The following is a 16,475-nucleotide window of genomic DNA, read 5'->3' as shown; positions in this document are numbered from 1 at the left end:
TCGTGTATGTGTGCATTCAACACTTGGGCCAAATCATCAGCCACTGAGTTTATTACTAGACAATGTGAGATTGAATAAGGCCTCTGGTTCAGGATTTAATTTCCATTGAAAATACAAATTGTTTACAGATCCAATGAAGGGCAGCTTGTTTCCTGGGGCAGGAAACAGCAGTGACGCAATGACTGCTCAAGAGGCAGAAAGGTAGAAGGAACTCTAGATGGTGTTTCCACAGGAAGACAAAAACAAGGCTGAGTCACCAGATTTCCAACTGGGTGGCTGAATTGATTTCAGTGAACACAAGGGCAAAAGTGTTGTCTCATGCTTGTAGGCTCTGGTCAATGAGTAGTCGTGGCAGGTGCATGGTGGCCTAGTACCAAGAAGCCAAGAATGGTGGTGGTTGAGGGCGTGAAGTCTGCACTTCTTGGACTGTACATGAGAAGTGTATTCACAGATAGATTGTTTGCTGTTTCTCAAAGCTAGGAAGTACTATCCCTTTTGGATAAGAAAGGTCAAATTATGAGAAAACATCAGGTCTGTATTATAAAGACTAATTGTAAGCTTAGGGTTTTTTTTTTTTTGGTTTTGTTTTGTTTTTTGGTCAGTTATGGGGCTTGAACTCTGGGCCTGGGCACTGTCCCTGAGCTCTTCAGCTCAAGGCTACTGCCCTACCCCTTAAGCCACAGTCCAATTCCTGTTTTTTGTTGTTGTGTATTTGGTTGTTTTAGTGATTCATTAAGATAAGAGTATCTCAGTCTTTAGTGCCTGGGCTGGCTTTGAACCGAGATCCTCAGATCTCAGCCTCCTGAGTAGCTAGGATGACATGCACGAGCCACCTTACCCAGTTGAGTTTAGTTTTGAATAGCGGATCAAGGGCTGTGAGGCAGAAGGGAAAGACTGGTGGTTGTTTGTCCTCCTTTACTGTGGGACACAGACAACCTTGCTAATCTCTGATCTTCCAACTGAGAATAGAGACATTTGACAGGATCTGCTCAATAATTTTCCAGTCTCTGAGCAGCCCTGCCACGGCTTAGCAACATTTCACAGAAGCCCCATAGGCACTATCTGCTCCTCTCCTAAGCAGACTGCAGAATATTAGGGTGGTGTGACAATACACAGCCTTGACCTGGACCAGGTGCCAGGGCACCACACATGTTGGGCCAGAACTTCTCCAGGCCAGGATCTGATGCAAGCTCTTTTCTATGTTTTTCAGTGTGACAAAGCCTTTATCTGTGATGGTGAGTCAGACTTTACAACGTATAAAGTGCCATGTTCTGTGGCAAGAAATTTTCTTTTCCAGGTGGCATGAGTTCCTCAGCCCATTTTGAAGGAAGAAGGGCACCATGATGGCTTTGTTGGTGATGCTTCTCACTGTCGGGTGCATCCTGGTTGTCATGTTAAGCTTGTGGATTCTCATAAAAAATGTTCTTATTGATGTTCCTCCTGCCATCACTCACAAAGTGAAGTTTCGGACTCTGCACTGCGCCTTCCAACTGATGATAACTTGGGTAAAGTTGTTTTTAATTATTGTGTCATGCTAGAGTAGCAAGAAGTGAGGCCTTGGAAAAATATTTTGCAAAAAACCACATAGTCCAAAAGTACAGGCTAATGGACCTTGGTCAGTGAAACATGCCACATATCTTGCTGTGGGCTCATTGAACGTTGACAAAGGTAAGTACACTGCCTCCCCCCCCCCAAAAAAAATGAGCCTTGAGCCAGGCACTGTGGCTCCCATATGTAATCTTAGCTAGACTGAGATTTGAGGATGGCAGATCAATGCCAGTTTGGACTGGAAAGTCTGAGAGACTCTTATCAGCAATTAACTACCAGAAAACTATGGCTCAAGTGGTAGAGTGATAGTCTTGAGCTGAAGAGCCCAAGGACACTGCCCAGGCCCAGAGTTCAAGGTCCAGAACAGAGGGGATAAAAAATAAAAGAGCCTTGACTCTCCTCTACGTCCACTTACCAAAGAGTAACCAGAAGGAACTAGTAGAGAAGCTTGGATTAAGAAAGGATCTGTGGTCCTTTTGAATTAGATGATGGGTTGTCGTGGGCCGGCCTAAGCAGGATGGCATGGGCGAAACAGTCCACACCTGACTGGGTAAAACACATCCTGTTGCTCATTCATAAGAAAAGAGGCTTCCGTTAGGCCAGTGAGGCTCTAAGAGTTTGTGGCAGTTGAGTCTGTTTTGGAAGATGGGAACCAGCAGTTATGAGCCACATGTTGTGTTAAACAATCTCCAGAGCAAGGATTTGCTGACAGTTAAATTCCTTCATTAAATTGGGGAGGATCATTATCATTTTTTTTTGTAACCAAATAGCATCCTGGAGCTTTGAAACTTAGACAAAACATAGGACAACATGATACTAATATTTTATGATTTTATATTTGTTTGCAGAGTCATATACACATTCATATATATTCATAATTATTTTATTTATATATGCTTTATATATTTATAAATTATATACATTTTATCATCTTAATACTTTAATATTTTTTAATGTGCCAGTACTGGGGCTAGGATTCAAGGCTTTACACCCTCACTCAGCTTTATTGCCGACATATAATAATCTTATGTGTGAGCTACATCTTTAGTTCACCATTTTGGTGCTTAATTGGAGAAGTAGTTAGCCTCCCAGATTTTCCTGCCTATGCAGTTTGCCTGTGCTGATTTCCCGAATCTTAGCCTCTTAAGTAATTAAGATTAGAAGCATAAGCTTATGATGGCCAATGGATATTAATCATTTTCTTTGGAAGATAGTTATTTGTCTCAATCATAGGAAGGAGCTAGACATGAGAGAACAAATTCTGCCCTATAAAACAATAATAAAAAGGCAGAGAAGACAAAGAAAATAGAGTATAGTTTGGTGGCAGAAAAGTATGACAGGGTAGATCCAAGAGGTACTTGAGGAAGATAATATTGTTTACATATTGATTTATATATACTGGGATCTATTGCCATATATGTATATATACACATGGGCACAAGTGATACGTATGGACAGGAAAGTTCTGCATTGTTTTAGTGTACAGTTGCTATCTTGAGATGCTAATTGCTATTAGGGAGATTGGAAGGCCCGGAGCACATTTGGGGTCTTACCAGCCAAACTCATCAATTTACCTCGGGCTCAGCAGGTTAGAAAGCAGATTTGCCATCACGGCGGGAACTTTCTAGCTACCAGACTCTATTTCCAGTAACTAAACACTACCAGGTAACTCCAGAAGGCCTCCATCACACTTACATAACCTCATTATTCTTGACCAGAAGAGGGCAGATGAAATCACTTAAAAGAGGTAAGTAGTCTTTGCAAAGTTCTTTCGGTACAAATTTCCATAAACTCAGAAAAGATAGTGTTAGCAGGTTCTTGTGCTGTGCCCGGATAGGTCTAGTCCAGTAACCACACCTGGAGGGCGAGGCAGAAGTGAGGCCTTCACACAGGCATAGAGCTGCCGCGCTGTGAAGGCGGGCCTGAGTTTGAAGCAGGTTGGAGGACAGCCTTCACTGTTCTGGTGCACTGCATGGGAAAGAAGGCCCTTGGCAGTCGTATGTGTCTTAGGACACAGACATTGTTGCATGTATCTTGTGACTTTTCTCATATGTATGTAAAAGGAAGGAGTCTTAGAATAAAGAAAGGATCCACTTTACCTCTGTAATCAAGGCAGACCTGTAGAAAAAGGTAAGAATTAGTATTGGGACAGGGCAAGTAGACCAGGGGTATTTTTTATGGATGTGCCAAGAAATTCTGTCTGATGAGAATGCATGGCTGCCTTTCCTTGGGTTTCCTCTTTCTCCATTCTCAGAACACCATGACCAGCTCCAATATCCTTAAGTCTTAGGAGGAACTGAGGACCTCATCTGCACATGGAGCCGTGTGCACACCGACTGCCTGACACTGCTTTCAAAATGTCTGACAGAGGGGCCGGGAGTTTGGCCTAGTGGTAGAGTGTTTGGCTAACATGCACGAAGACCCAGGTTTGAGTCCTCAGTACCACATACATAGAAAAAGTTAGAATTGGTGCTATGTCTCAAGTGGTAGAGCTCTAGCCTTGAGAAAGCCCAAAGACAGTGCTCAGGCCCTGAGTTCAAGCCCCAGGACTGGAAAAAAAAATTCTGATAGAGCTGGTTGAAAGGATCTGAATATGGAAAAGATAGCTCAACGTTCTCTCCAACTCTCCTGCAGGGGTGTATACTTGAGAAGCTCAGAATTTGCTCCATGCCCAGCTTCTGTCAATTTCTACAGAGCCTACTGCCCGTAAGAAAGGACCCCAACGTGCTGGTGACCAACCTGCGATTCGGGACAATCAATGTGAGGTTGTTCCGGCCTAAGGCAGTGTCCTCCAGCCCTCGTCGAGGCATCATCTTCTACCATGGAGGGGGCGCAGTGATAGGCGGCCTGGGTAAAGTGATTCCCTGTGGCGTGTGGTCAGGGAGGAAGGGCCTCATCACCATCAGCCTCGTCTAGCTGGCCAGTGTCCTTCTGGGAGGCCCAGTTCCAGCAGTGGCTGGAGCTTGGTGGAGGACGAGCAGCTAGAGACGAGGCGCACAGCCATGGGTGGGGATGCAGCTTCCTGGCAGTGTTCTCCACTGCGTGGTCCCTCACTCCTGGTAGGGGTCGGGGATTCCTGAAAGGCTCTTCTAGAGACGTCACTGTGAGTCCTCCCTTCCTTCCCATGACCACCTTTGTCATAAGCTCCCTGCCTTCTAGAACCTGGGACAAACCACTGTATTAATCAAGTGGCAGATCCAGCCACACCTGCTTCCTCACCACAGTGCATATATAAAATTGTTCATCTTCCTCCCTCCCAATCCAAACTCCTTAGTGCTGGCTTGGTCCATTTTAGATACCTAAGCCTTCCAGGGTCTTAGTTTGCCCTTTAATAAATAACCCTTGCAGAAGATGAACCTTATGGTCCAGTTGAGATTTGAGTCATGGTAAATTGTAGATAAATTTCTAGGTTTGCTCACTCACATCTGCACAGTGTCATTGCAGAGAAGACAGTAATAGGAAACAGACAGTAAGCTACCCACTGGATCACATTAGAAGCTTCACATTGTATACCAGTGGTGGGAAGTGTCAGGTCCCCATTATGGCACCAACTGGGCTGTTCTTGTCTTGCAGATGTTTACCACAATCTGTGCAGCTTCCTGTCCAAGAAGTCTGACTCAGTGGTGCTCTTAGTGGGGTAAGTGGATTAAGAGAGGATGAGTAGCAGTATGGTAGCCCGGGAGGATTATGGACAGGATACCGGAGCCTGACAACAGGGGCCCTCTTACACATTCATTCCCAGACAGAGGCAAAGCGCCTCAGGACACAAGAAGCATGGAGAAAGATCACCAACACTGGCATGCAAGCAGGATCTCTGGGAGAATAAACAGAAGATTACATACCTCCATTTTACCCACTTTGCATCAGTTTAACAAAGGTGGGAGGAAAGTATGTTATGGAGAAGCAGAGTTTTAATTTTGCTATTTGAGAGGTTCAGCCTACACAGACTACTTTGCTGTACTGCTATGTCCCTCTGGAGAGGTAGGTCAGCATGGTGGCAGGAGGACAGGGCAAAGTCAAGGTGCTCATACAATTGTAGCCAGAGAAAGAGACAGGAAGGGGTCAGAAATAAGACACCACTCAAACACAATAACCTACTTTCTCCAGCTATTATCCACTTCTCATTATGTCCATATCCCACCCTGAAATTATTATTTTTATTATTTTATTTTTTGCCAGTCCTGGGCTTAAGCTCAGGGCCTAAGCACTGTCCTTGGATTTTTTCTCAAGGCTAGAGCTCTACCAGTTGAGCCTTAGCACCACTTCCAGCTTTTTCTAAGTATGTGGTATTGAGGAATCGAACCGGGGTCTTCGTGCATGCTAGGCAAGTACTCTACCACTAGGCCAAACTCCCGGCCCCTTATTATTTTATTTTATTTTTTATTGTTGAGGTAATCTGCAGAGGGTTACAGTTACATTTGCCAGATAGTAGGTGCATTACTTCTCACACATTGATACCCCTTGTCATGTTTTTCTCCCCATTTCTCTCCCTCCATCCCCTCCCAATCATCTTGTTTTTCCCCCTTCCCTTTCCTATCTCAAATAAACAAATAAACATATATACAATATACCAGGTAACAAAGTCAGATACAGTAACAATATGAGATTAACCAAAGGGCAACAAAACAGAAGAGAAATAACACAGTACATTAAGAACAACAGTCACACAAGAGAAAGCTCTTGTTTCCATATCGTAGAGATCCTTTTAGTTTCATCCTATATGAACTTATGTACCTAGATTTTGAGCTATTGTAATCCTCTCTTAGGAGAGTCCTTGATGTGTACTAATTATTACAAATGTTCCTTTGGGTCTGGCTACTTCACTTAATATGATTTTTTCCAAGTCTTTCCATTGCTCTTACAAATGGGGCCATGTCGTTCTTTCTGATGGCTGCACAGAATTCCATTGTGTATAAATACCACATCTTGTTGATCCAATCATCTACTGAGGGGCGTTTGGTTGGTTCCATACCTTTGCTATCTCACCCTGAAATTATTAACTCATCACTGATTCATTCATTGGCGAGTTCAGATCCATTGCTGCTCTATCGCCCTTCAAATATTTGTCCCATTGACTCTGGAACAAGCATTCAACCCGTGAGTTTTTTTTTCTGGCCACATCATATCCAAACCACAACATTCTGCCAAAGTCTCGTAGCCAGCCCATAATGCAAAGGCATTAATGTCTGTGGATCCATCAATAGTTAAGAGCAAGTTCAATTCTTTCAAGATGAAATGGGACAGAGCACACATTTCCATTCCCAAAGGGAAGAATGGAGTTATGGAGCAAGAAGGTGACCAGAACAAGAAGAAAACATAGCTGGGAAAACAATTATGTGGTTCCCTTCCTGTCATCTCGAGCAAATGGTTGTGTGGCGTGATGTCCAAATGTTCCTGTGGGCTGTGAGATTAAAATCCAACTTGCTCTCTGTTGAGCTGGCTGTGTCACTGCCTACACATTTACTTAGCATAGACCCCATTTCCCTGGCGTCACGATTTCTTTGCATCTTCATCGTAGCATAGGCTTTATCTGCATACCATTAGCCACCAACCACCCATCTCAAGGACTGTCTGCATGAACTTCAACATTGCCCTGCTTAGCCTAGCTTCTCAGGCTTTCTTTTCGAATATCAGTGGTATTATGCAAAACTAACTCCAAGTAGACTTGGATGATGCCAATAAGTCTACCACTAGTTCATGGGGTTGCTGGGTCTCTGTGGACCCTGTGTCCTTAGCCACTTAGTGCATGGTTTAATGACCGTGGTAAAATGAATCCTGAGGAAACAACTTCTTGGAAGGCACATGGAATGAAGGTGCTTAACAGTGAGTATAAAAGTTTATGTACACGGGGCTGGGAGTTTGGCCTAGTGGTTAAAGTGCTTGCGGAGCATGCATGAAGACCCGGCTTCGATTCCTCGGTACCACATATAGAAAAAAGCTGGAAGTGGTGCTGAGGTTCAAGTGGTAGAGCTCTAGCCTTGAGAAAGTCCAAAGACAGTGCTCAGGCTCTGAGCTCAAGCCCAGGACTGGCAAAAAAAAAAAAGGAAAAGAAGTTTATGTACACTTGATCACCTAAGGGAGATGAGATCTTGCCAATTTCAGAGATACTCTCAAGAAATCTTTCTGATTTCCTTAAGTAAAATGTTGTTTCCTGTTACTTATCTATTCTCTTGAACAACCATACCCTCTTTTCCCAAATGTTTTAACACAGTAGTTTTCTGGACAATTCTGTTGCTTTTCAAAATGTTCAGCTCAGTCTTCTTGTTTCTAATTGTCTCTGTCTTCCATAAAGTCTCAAGACATGGTCAAAATGTAGAGTTTCTTTACCATAATGTTTCATGAATGGCATTTTGTCCAATTCCCAGCAGAATCATGACCCCACCTGAGACCTCATGAACACTTTCTCATCAGCCTTCTGAGCTTCTCTCTTCAGAGCTTCTTCTAAAATCACCCCATTTACTATATTTACAGCGTTTGGCGCCCCTTTGCCACCTTTTATACCAAAGTTTTCCAAATTCCTTTCACAGACCTGTAGGTTTCAAACCACCTTCAGTAATCTACTTCTTCTAACTTCGTTTCTCCACCAGCCCTGCCCAATAATGCTAACAGATTGTAAGTCAAGATGTACTTCAACCATTGTTGAAGTCAAAGCCCTCAGAATCTTGTTATTAGACTATAATCTCAGTTGGGTGCTATTCAAAGTTCACAAAAACTCCAGTAAAATTTAGAATGAAACACACTTGACCTGTAATCCTACTTATTCAGGAGACTGAGCTATGAGGATTGTAGTTCCAAGGTAGTCCAAGTAGGATTGTCTGTGAGATTCTCAACTTCAATTCACTTCCAAAAATGTGGCTCAAGGAATGTGAGCAAAGGAATCTTAGGACAACCTTGAGTTCAAGTAGAAAAAGAGGAGAAAAAAAATCCAACACACCATGGACATTAATAATTAGAAAAGCATAAGTTCCTTGAAGAGAAAGTATAGCAAAAGTAAGTAGAATGTATTCCATAGGTAGGGAGTGAAACTGAGCAAGAGACACAGAAGACCCAGAGAAATGTGGGCTGGTATAATTTAAGACTGATTTAGGCAGAAGGAAAGGGAAGAGAATCCCTCCAACAGGAAGGATGCTTTGTGCAGGGACAATTTTAAGTGGCAAGTTGTGGTGATAGCTATTTCATGTGTGTGTGCTCTAACAGTACATTGTGTTATAACTATATTAATGATATGTAGTGTACACACATAAGGCCTTAATTTTAGAGGGGTTCTCTCCAGATCTTCAAAGCAACCTAGCAACCTTGTCCATATGATGTGCTATGTAGTGGAATTTTATTTTGCTAATCAACCAAAATTATTTTCTATCAGTACTTTTGGATGGGTATAAAGTAGGAAATTAGATGGACTCATGGAGTGTTCTTCAGGCAGGGGCAAATTAATGGACTAGTCATACAAGAGACTATGAAAACAACAGTGCTAATTATCTCTGACTGATTCAATCTAGTCCTGTCTTAATGATTGAATCTCCCAAGTAGGAAACAAGACTTGGAGAAATGAGCCTTTCCAAGAATGCCTCTCATCCAAACTATAGAGTGGTGGTAGATACCCATGTGGAGAATAAACTACATTTTTTTTTGTTCTGGTTTTGGAAAAAGTAAGGAATCATTTGAGCAAAGAAAGATGTAGTAGCTACCGGTCAGTATAGTTCTGAATCTAAGCCCAGTAGATCATCAAAAGTCAGTGTGATATAGGTTAGAAAAGAGAATGAGTGCCTTTTTAAAACATTATTTTCAGCTTCCTTGATAGAAACATTCCTTTTGGGTTTGCTCTGCATGATTAGCTAATGCAGCTGAAGGACTCCAGTCACTTATGAAGCACCAGAATATTATTTTGAATGCACTGTGCAGCCCTGGTCCCCACTGGCTAGCATGGAGTCATGGGGTCCAAAATTCATAGTCCATGATCCAAAAAGCCTTGAAGAAAATGAAGATCCCTTGGACAGAGACCAAAGTAAGGTGTACCTGAACAACTGCACCGATGCCTTCTGAGGAGATTCACAGTGTGTGATGATAGCCGATCCATGCAGAGATCTGGCCGTGGGCCAGAGCACATGGATGGACAGCTTTGGAATTACTCAGGGGAAAAGGAGCTTCGGACTGGACAGATGGCTACCACAGGGCATGTCGGGGAGAAGATGGCTGAGAGATGCCTCAACTCAGGAATACCTTCTCCTTCCTCGTATACCACCTCCTCTCCATGCCTCTTTTCTCCTCTATGACCACAGCGATGTCACCTTGACCTAAACCTTCCCTCCCCACCCCTGCTGACACACAGTGGGACCGCCAGCAGCTTCAATTACCTTTCCCCCCATCACTGTTTATTTTCTGCTTCCATAGCCAAGGCATTTGAAGTAGCAGCATCCTGTGTGTAGGTTTGTTCATCTCTGGAAGCAGATATGGGGTTTGAGGGAGAACTTCAGCCACTCTGACTCTAAACAGATTCTCTGTACACACAAGTAGAAGAAATAGGCATCAGCCTCTTTTGTTGTTAGGACACATTGTGAGGTGGTCATGGTTAATGGGGAAGAAGGCACTGTGCACATGGCCTCTTCTAACACTCATGCTCACTGAGGTGCTGGGTTTCCTTTTTCCTCCACAGGTACCGCAAGCTTCCTCACTACCACTACCCTGTCTCCCTCCAGGATTGCCTGAGTGCCACCATCCACTTTCTGAAGTCATCCCAGCTCTATGGGGTGGATCCCTCTCGGATTGTGGTCTCTGGAGACAGCGTTGGGGGTGCGGCTGTGGCTTTCATCACCCAGGCTTTGGTGGGCAGAACAGATACCCCAAAGCTCCGGGCTCAGATCTTAATTTACCCTATGGTCCAAGGCATCAATTTTCAGTTACCCTCATTTCAACAGAACACAAATTTCCCAATTCTCACCAAAGACAACATGATTATGTGTTTCTGTCGATACTTGAGAATTGACTCCTCCTGGCAAGATGCTTTGTTGAAAGGTGCTTGTATTTCAGACCATATCTGGGAGAAGTACAAGAAATGGTTGAGCTCTGACAATCTCCCTGAAAGATTCAGAAACAAAGACTACCAGCCTGAAATTTTTGCTCTTTTTAATGAGGCTGCCTATCTGGAAACCAGACACATTTTCGAGGTAGCCAATGCCCCCCTCATGGCAGATGACCAGATTATCTCTCAGCTTCCTGAGGCCTTGGTGGTGACCTGTGAGTGGGACATCCTTCGAGACGATGGCCTGCTGTATAAGAAGCGCTTGGAAGACCAGGGGGTCCCTGTGACCTGGTTTCATGCAGAAGATGGGTTTCATGGATGCCTAATATTTTTTGATAGCATGCTTTTCAATTTCCCCTGTTCTGAGAAAGTTCTCAATGCTACAGTCAAATACCTAAAGGAGATATGATGGACTTGTGCTGTTTCTTTGTGATAATGAATTTGCCTAGAACGTACAAGTTCCTGTGCACAATTCACAGCACTGACACTAGAGGAGAGAAAAAATTATCTAGGACCCCCCCCCACAAGTAAATAGAAATAAAACAATGGCATACTATCAATGAGGCCCTGAGTAAAATGAACTTGGATTGTCTCTTCATCAACTGAGATCTTAGTGAGTTCTACAACACTGAGGAAAGATACATTTAATGGTCCACGCCCTGATGTGGAGAGAACAATAAAGGTCACCTGGCTTCTTGAACAAGGAAGTCCAATACCCAGGGTCTCAGTGGCACCATGCTCTGTCATCATCATTCAAAGAATGTCTATCAAAGGAAGAGAAAGTAGCTTTAGGTTTGGACTCTTTTATTTTTTTGCCTGAAGGTCTATGCAAAATAAATAGCTATTTGTCATGCTGTCACTGGGTAAATGCATACCCTTGATGACAAATATTTCCAGGGGCCACATTCTTGCTCAAGGTAAAGTCACCTCATTGCTCCTGAAGTCAAGGTCACCTGTCAATCAAAACTCACCTCACATTCCCTCCTGCTGTTCACATTCCCTCCTGCTGTCCTGAGGAACAGGTCACCCCTGGGCTGGATGACACAAAGAGGGCTTTAGAGGAAAGACAGAGACAAGGAGGCAAATGAGGAGAGATGGGCAGTAAAGATGAGTTCTGAGGAGCTTCCAGCTTTGTGGAGTTCAAGTCTTTAATCAGAACCCCAAAGCAGACCCCTGACTCCCAAGAGTCAGGCTCTCAGGGCCATCTTCCATGGGAAGTCTGGAGGGATGTGAAATCCATCCCCAAGGGAGTCAGGTGCAGACGTCTTTCTCAGGAGGGCCTCCTGCAGTTGGTTACAGAGAACACAGTCCTTGCTTCTCCAGGTCATTCTCTCTGTTCACAGAGGAGGGGTGGGAACCTCTCACTGCATGCTGGTCAGCTCCAGCAGTCACTGCATGGCCCATCTGCAGGATGTGCATCTGGGAGAGCCCAGCACCACTGTGGTCCTGACGCAGGGAAGTGATGCAGCTGGAGGGCCTCTTCTGTGCACGCATTGCCTCTCTGGGTACCAGTACTGTGTTTATCACACTTTCCATCCCTACAACAAATGCCCAAAGAACTGTTTAACTGACAAACCAGTGTTTGAAGTGTATCTGATTCAGATCTTTTCACAATTCAGTCAGATGTGGTGGAGAGACTCTTGCCACTTAGTCGCATTATGGTAGCCAAGAAGCAGAAAGAGAAAAGATTCAGACAGACAGACAGACATTCAGAGAAAGGAGAGACTACCGTCACTGGCTGTTAGCTTTCCACTTTTTTTGTGTGAGTCTGCCATCTATGGGATATTGCATGCCAAATTCATTATGAATCTTTGTCCTTTAAATCCTCTCTAGAACTATCCTCACAGAGGAAAACAAACAAACAAACAAACAAACAAACGTGCTTTTCTAAGCTCTCACACAACTCTCAATCTAATCAAGTTCTCAATCAAGGTTAATCAACATAAGCAGACGCGAGGACTCACTCCTCTAATATCAGAAGTTATGTGGTGGCCTTGCAGGCATATAGCATGCCGAACAATGTGCGTAATGGTGATGCTTTCTCTCATTCTCTACGACTGAGGGAGCGTGTTGTTCTTAGACATCTTGTGTTCACAAGTTGGAAACTATTGTCTTGGGCCCCTCAGAGCCTAAGCAGACACCATGGTTCATGTTTTATATGTCCCCAGCATCCTGGGCACTGTCCCCCAGGCCTTCTGCTTAAGCTTAGCACTAGCCCACTGTGAAACAATGCTCTACTTCTGGTTTCCTCTTGGTTAGTTGGAGATAAGGGCCCCATGGACTTTTCTGTCTTTAAACAGTGATCCTCAGAGCTCAGCCTCTTCGGTAGCTGGGCTTACAGGCATAAGTCACAGGCACCTGGCTACATTAACAGCTTTAATGGAAGGGGATATCATCTTTTTCTTTCTACACATCTAGTGTATTACAAATTTGGTAATGACACCTCACCCTCTTTATATAGTGGTTTCCGTAGGTCAAAGGTGTGGCGTAAGCTTGACTAAGTTCAGGTTTATGGCTCATTTGCGCTTCCATGAATGCCTTGAAGTTCATTCTCAACCAAGTCTCAACTAGAATTGATCCACATCCAGCCTTTGTTTGGTAGAGTAGTCAGGCGAGTGACTGAGAGCCCTTGTTTCTTTCTAGCTGTTGGCCAGATGTCAGCATTTGCACCTTCTCAAATCCATGTGGACTTTTCCTTTGACTTTCTCTAACTGGTTGGTTCTCCCTCAACATGCACGAGGGACAGACTGGGCCAAAATCACCCCTGGAACTTTTCAGATGGAGCCACAAACATATAATTGTGTGCATGCAGTCACCTATGCCACGTTTTCTCAGAAGCAGGCCAGAGGTCTTGTTCTCAGAAAGGAATTAAACAGAACATGAATCACATAGGACTCTCATGGAGGCAATAGGATCGTACTGTCTGCTCTGCATGGAAGGTGTTTGTTTGAACAACGTCATTGGTGGGTTTGGGGTTGGTCTCCAGTATTGGCAGATTATCACTGGGTAGTAATGAGTCAGATCAGCCTTGATAGAACAGTTGAATGTGTACTTAACATTTGCTACTATGCTGTGACTACAGAACCCCATCATTATGAACACAGCGGCTTTTTACAACACAAATGTATTGCCTTGCAGTCTGAGGTAAAAAATCCAAGATATGTCTATCCAGTTGCATTCTTTTTCTATTTTTTGTCAATTGTGGGGCCTGAACTCTGGACCTAGATGCTGTCCCTGAGCACTTCTCCTCAAAGCTAGGACTTTCCCACTGTGAGCCGAGTTCCTTTTCTAGTTTTCTGGTGGTTAATTGGAAACAAGAGTCTCTCAGGCCATTGTGCCCTCACTGATTTTGAATCTTGGGTCTCAGATCTCAGTCTCCTGAGTGGCTAGCATTATAGGTGTGAGCCACCCATGCCTGGCTGACCTTTCCATTATTTAGGCAGTAAGAAAATCCTTCTTCACTTTAAAGCAGACATGTGTGTGTGTGTGTGTGTGTGTGTGTGTGTGTGTGTGTGTGTGTGCACATGTGTATGTTTTCGTATACACATCTATGAGGAGGTAAAGAAATTTGCTCTAAAATACTAGAATTCTTCATTGGATTCTCCTGTGTGCATCACTGGACTGTCTAACTTCAAAGGTTGCTTTTTCTACAGCGTAGCTCACCTTCAATGCTTATGAAATGGACAGAAACAGGATAAAATGAAAAAATATATATATAGGGAGGATTCTGGGAAGATAGCAGAGGTTCAGGGTAAGCCTAACTGAGCTTTTGCCAAGATACCAATTTTAGCATTTTGGCTGAAACTTTATAGCTAAAGAGTGACACCAAGTAAGCCATAATAGCATAGAGATCTCAGAGAGGAAACGGTCAGGCAGCCTGCTTAACAAGGCAGTTTTGAGCCCACACAGCGACTGTGTTGGCAGTGGCTGCGGCTGCAGCTCCCCAGAGCAGCTGTGCCAAGGCAAAGACACCGGGGCCTGAGCACTCAGCCCCTCACTCACCCAGCACAGACCAGGTAAAGACCAGCGGACATCTCCATCCTGCAGGCTGCAGACAGATGCAGATGGCAGAAGGAGCTGAAAACCAAGGGGAAGTGTGAGCAGCACCTCACTAAAGACACTCTCACTCCTCCCAGAATGGCACTGGGAAGGTAGCCCTCCCCCACCAGCCCACAGCAACGCCATCTTGGTACTGGCAAAGACCCTGCCAGACCAACTAGCTGAGAACTGGAGCCTGGGAAGTGTCGGCACCACCATTTCTCAAAAGGGCAAAAAGGATCTGACCAGTGTCAGCTTAGCTGGGCAATTTATTCTCTGCCCTGGGGGATCAATTCCTCCCTGGGCAGGGCGGCTTTCTTCTCTCAGAAAGCAAAGCCAGAGGCGGCTCCACCTCTAGGCCACTCTCAGCTGAACTGGCAAAAAATAATAGTGGCTCCAGGCTGGATCAGCGAGTTCTAAAGATAGAAATACAACTCACATTCAAGCTACAAAAAACAGCCAACTTTCTCCTGCAGGACATCTCCTGCAGCTCATCTTTCTGCCAGTATATTAGCCTGGAGGAGCCGTCAGAAAGACCCCAAGCCTATAAGGCAGAACTTTTTCCGCCCCTGCAAACAAACTGATTGGAAAAACCAACTAAGCCAAAACAAAGGAGATAGACTCCGTAAAGCGTCTGGCTCCTGAATTCAGTGGAGACACACATTTCTCCCCCTCAAAAAACTGAAGAATATTCTTTTCTAATCATAATCTTTTTAATTTTACTTTTTTCATTTTTGCTTTTTGGTCATTTTTGCTCCATCCTTTTTTTCCTTTTTGTTTTTTGTTTTTACCTCTCTCATTGTGGGCACTCCTAGAAACATAATGACAGCAATTAGTAGTAGTCCTCCTTCATTGTGTACAGACTTGTTTCAAATTATATTTTTCTTGATTCAGTCTCCTGCTTTTTTTTTTCTCAAGTCCTGGGCCTTAAACTCAGGGCCTGGCCACTGTCCTTGGGGCTAGAGCTTTACCACGTGAGCTACAGCACCATTTCTGGCTTTTTTCCATGTATGTGGTACTGAGGAATCGAACCCAGATCTTCGTGCATGCTAGGCAAGCACTCTACCATGATGTTAAACTCCTGGCCACAGTCCCCTGCTTTTTAATCTTGGGTTGAGGATGAGGGCTCATCCAAGTCTGGTTTCATTTGGAAGAGGAAAATGGTGGTAGATTTAAAAAGGGGAATATGTAAAGAAACTTTAAGTTCAGAAAGCAGATCCCTCCAGACCTCATATCTAAAATATATCTACAGCTAAAAAAATTGAATCTCTTCAAAACAAATATTCAAAGAAACAACCATCCCATTAAAAGATGGGCCAAAGACTTAAAGAGAGACTTTTCTGAAAAGAAATAAGAATGGCCAATAGACACATGAAGAACTGCTCCACATCTCTGGCCATAAAAGAAATGCAAATGAAAACAACTTTGAGATTCCACCTCACTCCAGTTAGAATGGCCATGATCAAGAAATCTAATAACAACAGATACTGAAGGGGATGTGGCCAGGAGGGATCACTACTACATTATTGATGGGACTGTAAACTCGTTCAGCCACTCTGAAAAGCAGTATGGCCATTCCTCAAAAAACTAAACATAGAGCTCCCCTATCACCCAGCAATCCCACTCCTTGGCATTTACCCAAACGTCCAGAAACAAGGACATACAAAAGCTACTAGAACAATGATGTTTATTGCAACATTATTTACCATAGGAAAGATATGGAACCCTCAATAGATGATTGGATCAACAAGATGTAGTTCTTTTCCACAAGGGAATTCTATGCAGCCATCAGAAAGAATGACATCACCCCATTTGTAAGGAAATGGAAAGACTTGGGAAAAAAATCGTATTAAGTGAAATAAACCAGACC

The 16,475-nt window shown here is 43.8% G+C and overlaps 1 protein-coding gene across 1 annotated transcript; it reads left to right on the top strand.

Annotated features, from left to right (window-relative positions):
- The first annotated feature begins 1,340 nt into the window (after nucleotides 1-1,340).
- LOC150062490 (arylacetamide deacetylase-like 4 family member 1) lies at nucleotides 1,341-10,976 on the top strand. The gene is made up of 4 exons (XM_090333918.1): nucleotides 1,341-1,505; nucleotides 4,183-4,399; nucleotides 5,122-5,185; nucleotides 10,202-10,976. The coding sequence occupies exons 1-4, from the start codon at nucleotides 1,341-1,343 to the stop codon at nucleotides 10,974-10,976; spliced, it is 1,221 nt and encodes a 406-aa protein (XP_090190044.1).
- Nucleotides 10,977-16,475: the final 5,499 nt, after the last annotated feature.

This window comes from Megascapheus bottae, chromosome 6 (assembly GCF_031878675.1).
Source record: "Megascapheus bottae isolate mThoBot1 chromosome 6, mThoBot2.hap1, whole genome shotgun sequence".
Classification (NCBI taxonomy): domain Eukaryota; kingdom Metazoa; phylum Chordata; class Mammalia; order Rodentia; family Geomyidae; genus Megascapheus; species Megascapheus bottae.
Note: the sequence above shows the minus strand (reverse complement) of the source record. Positions and strands in the feature narration are given on the sequence as shown.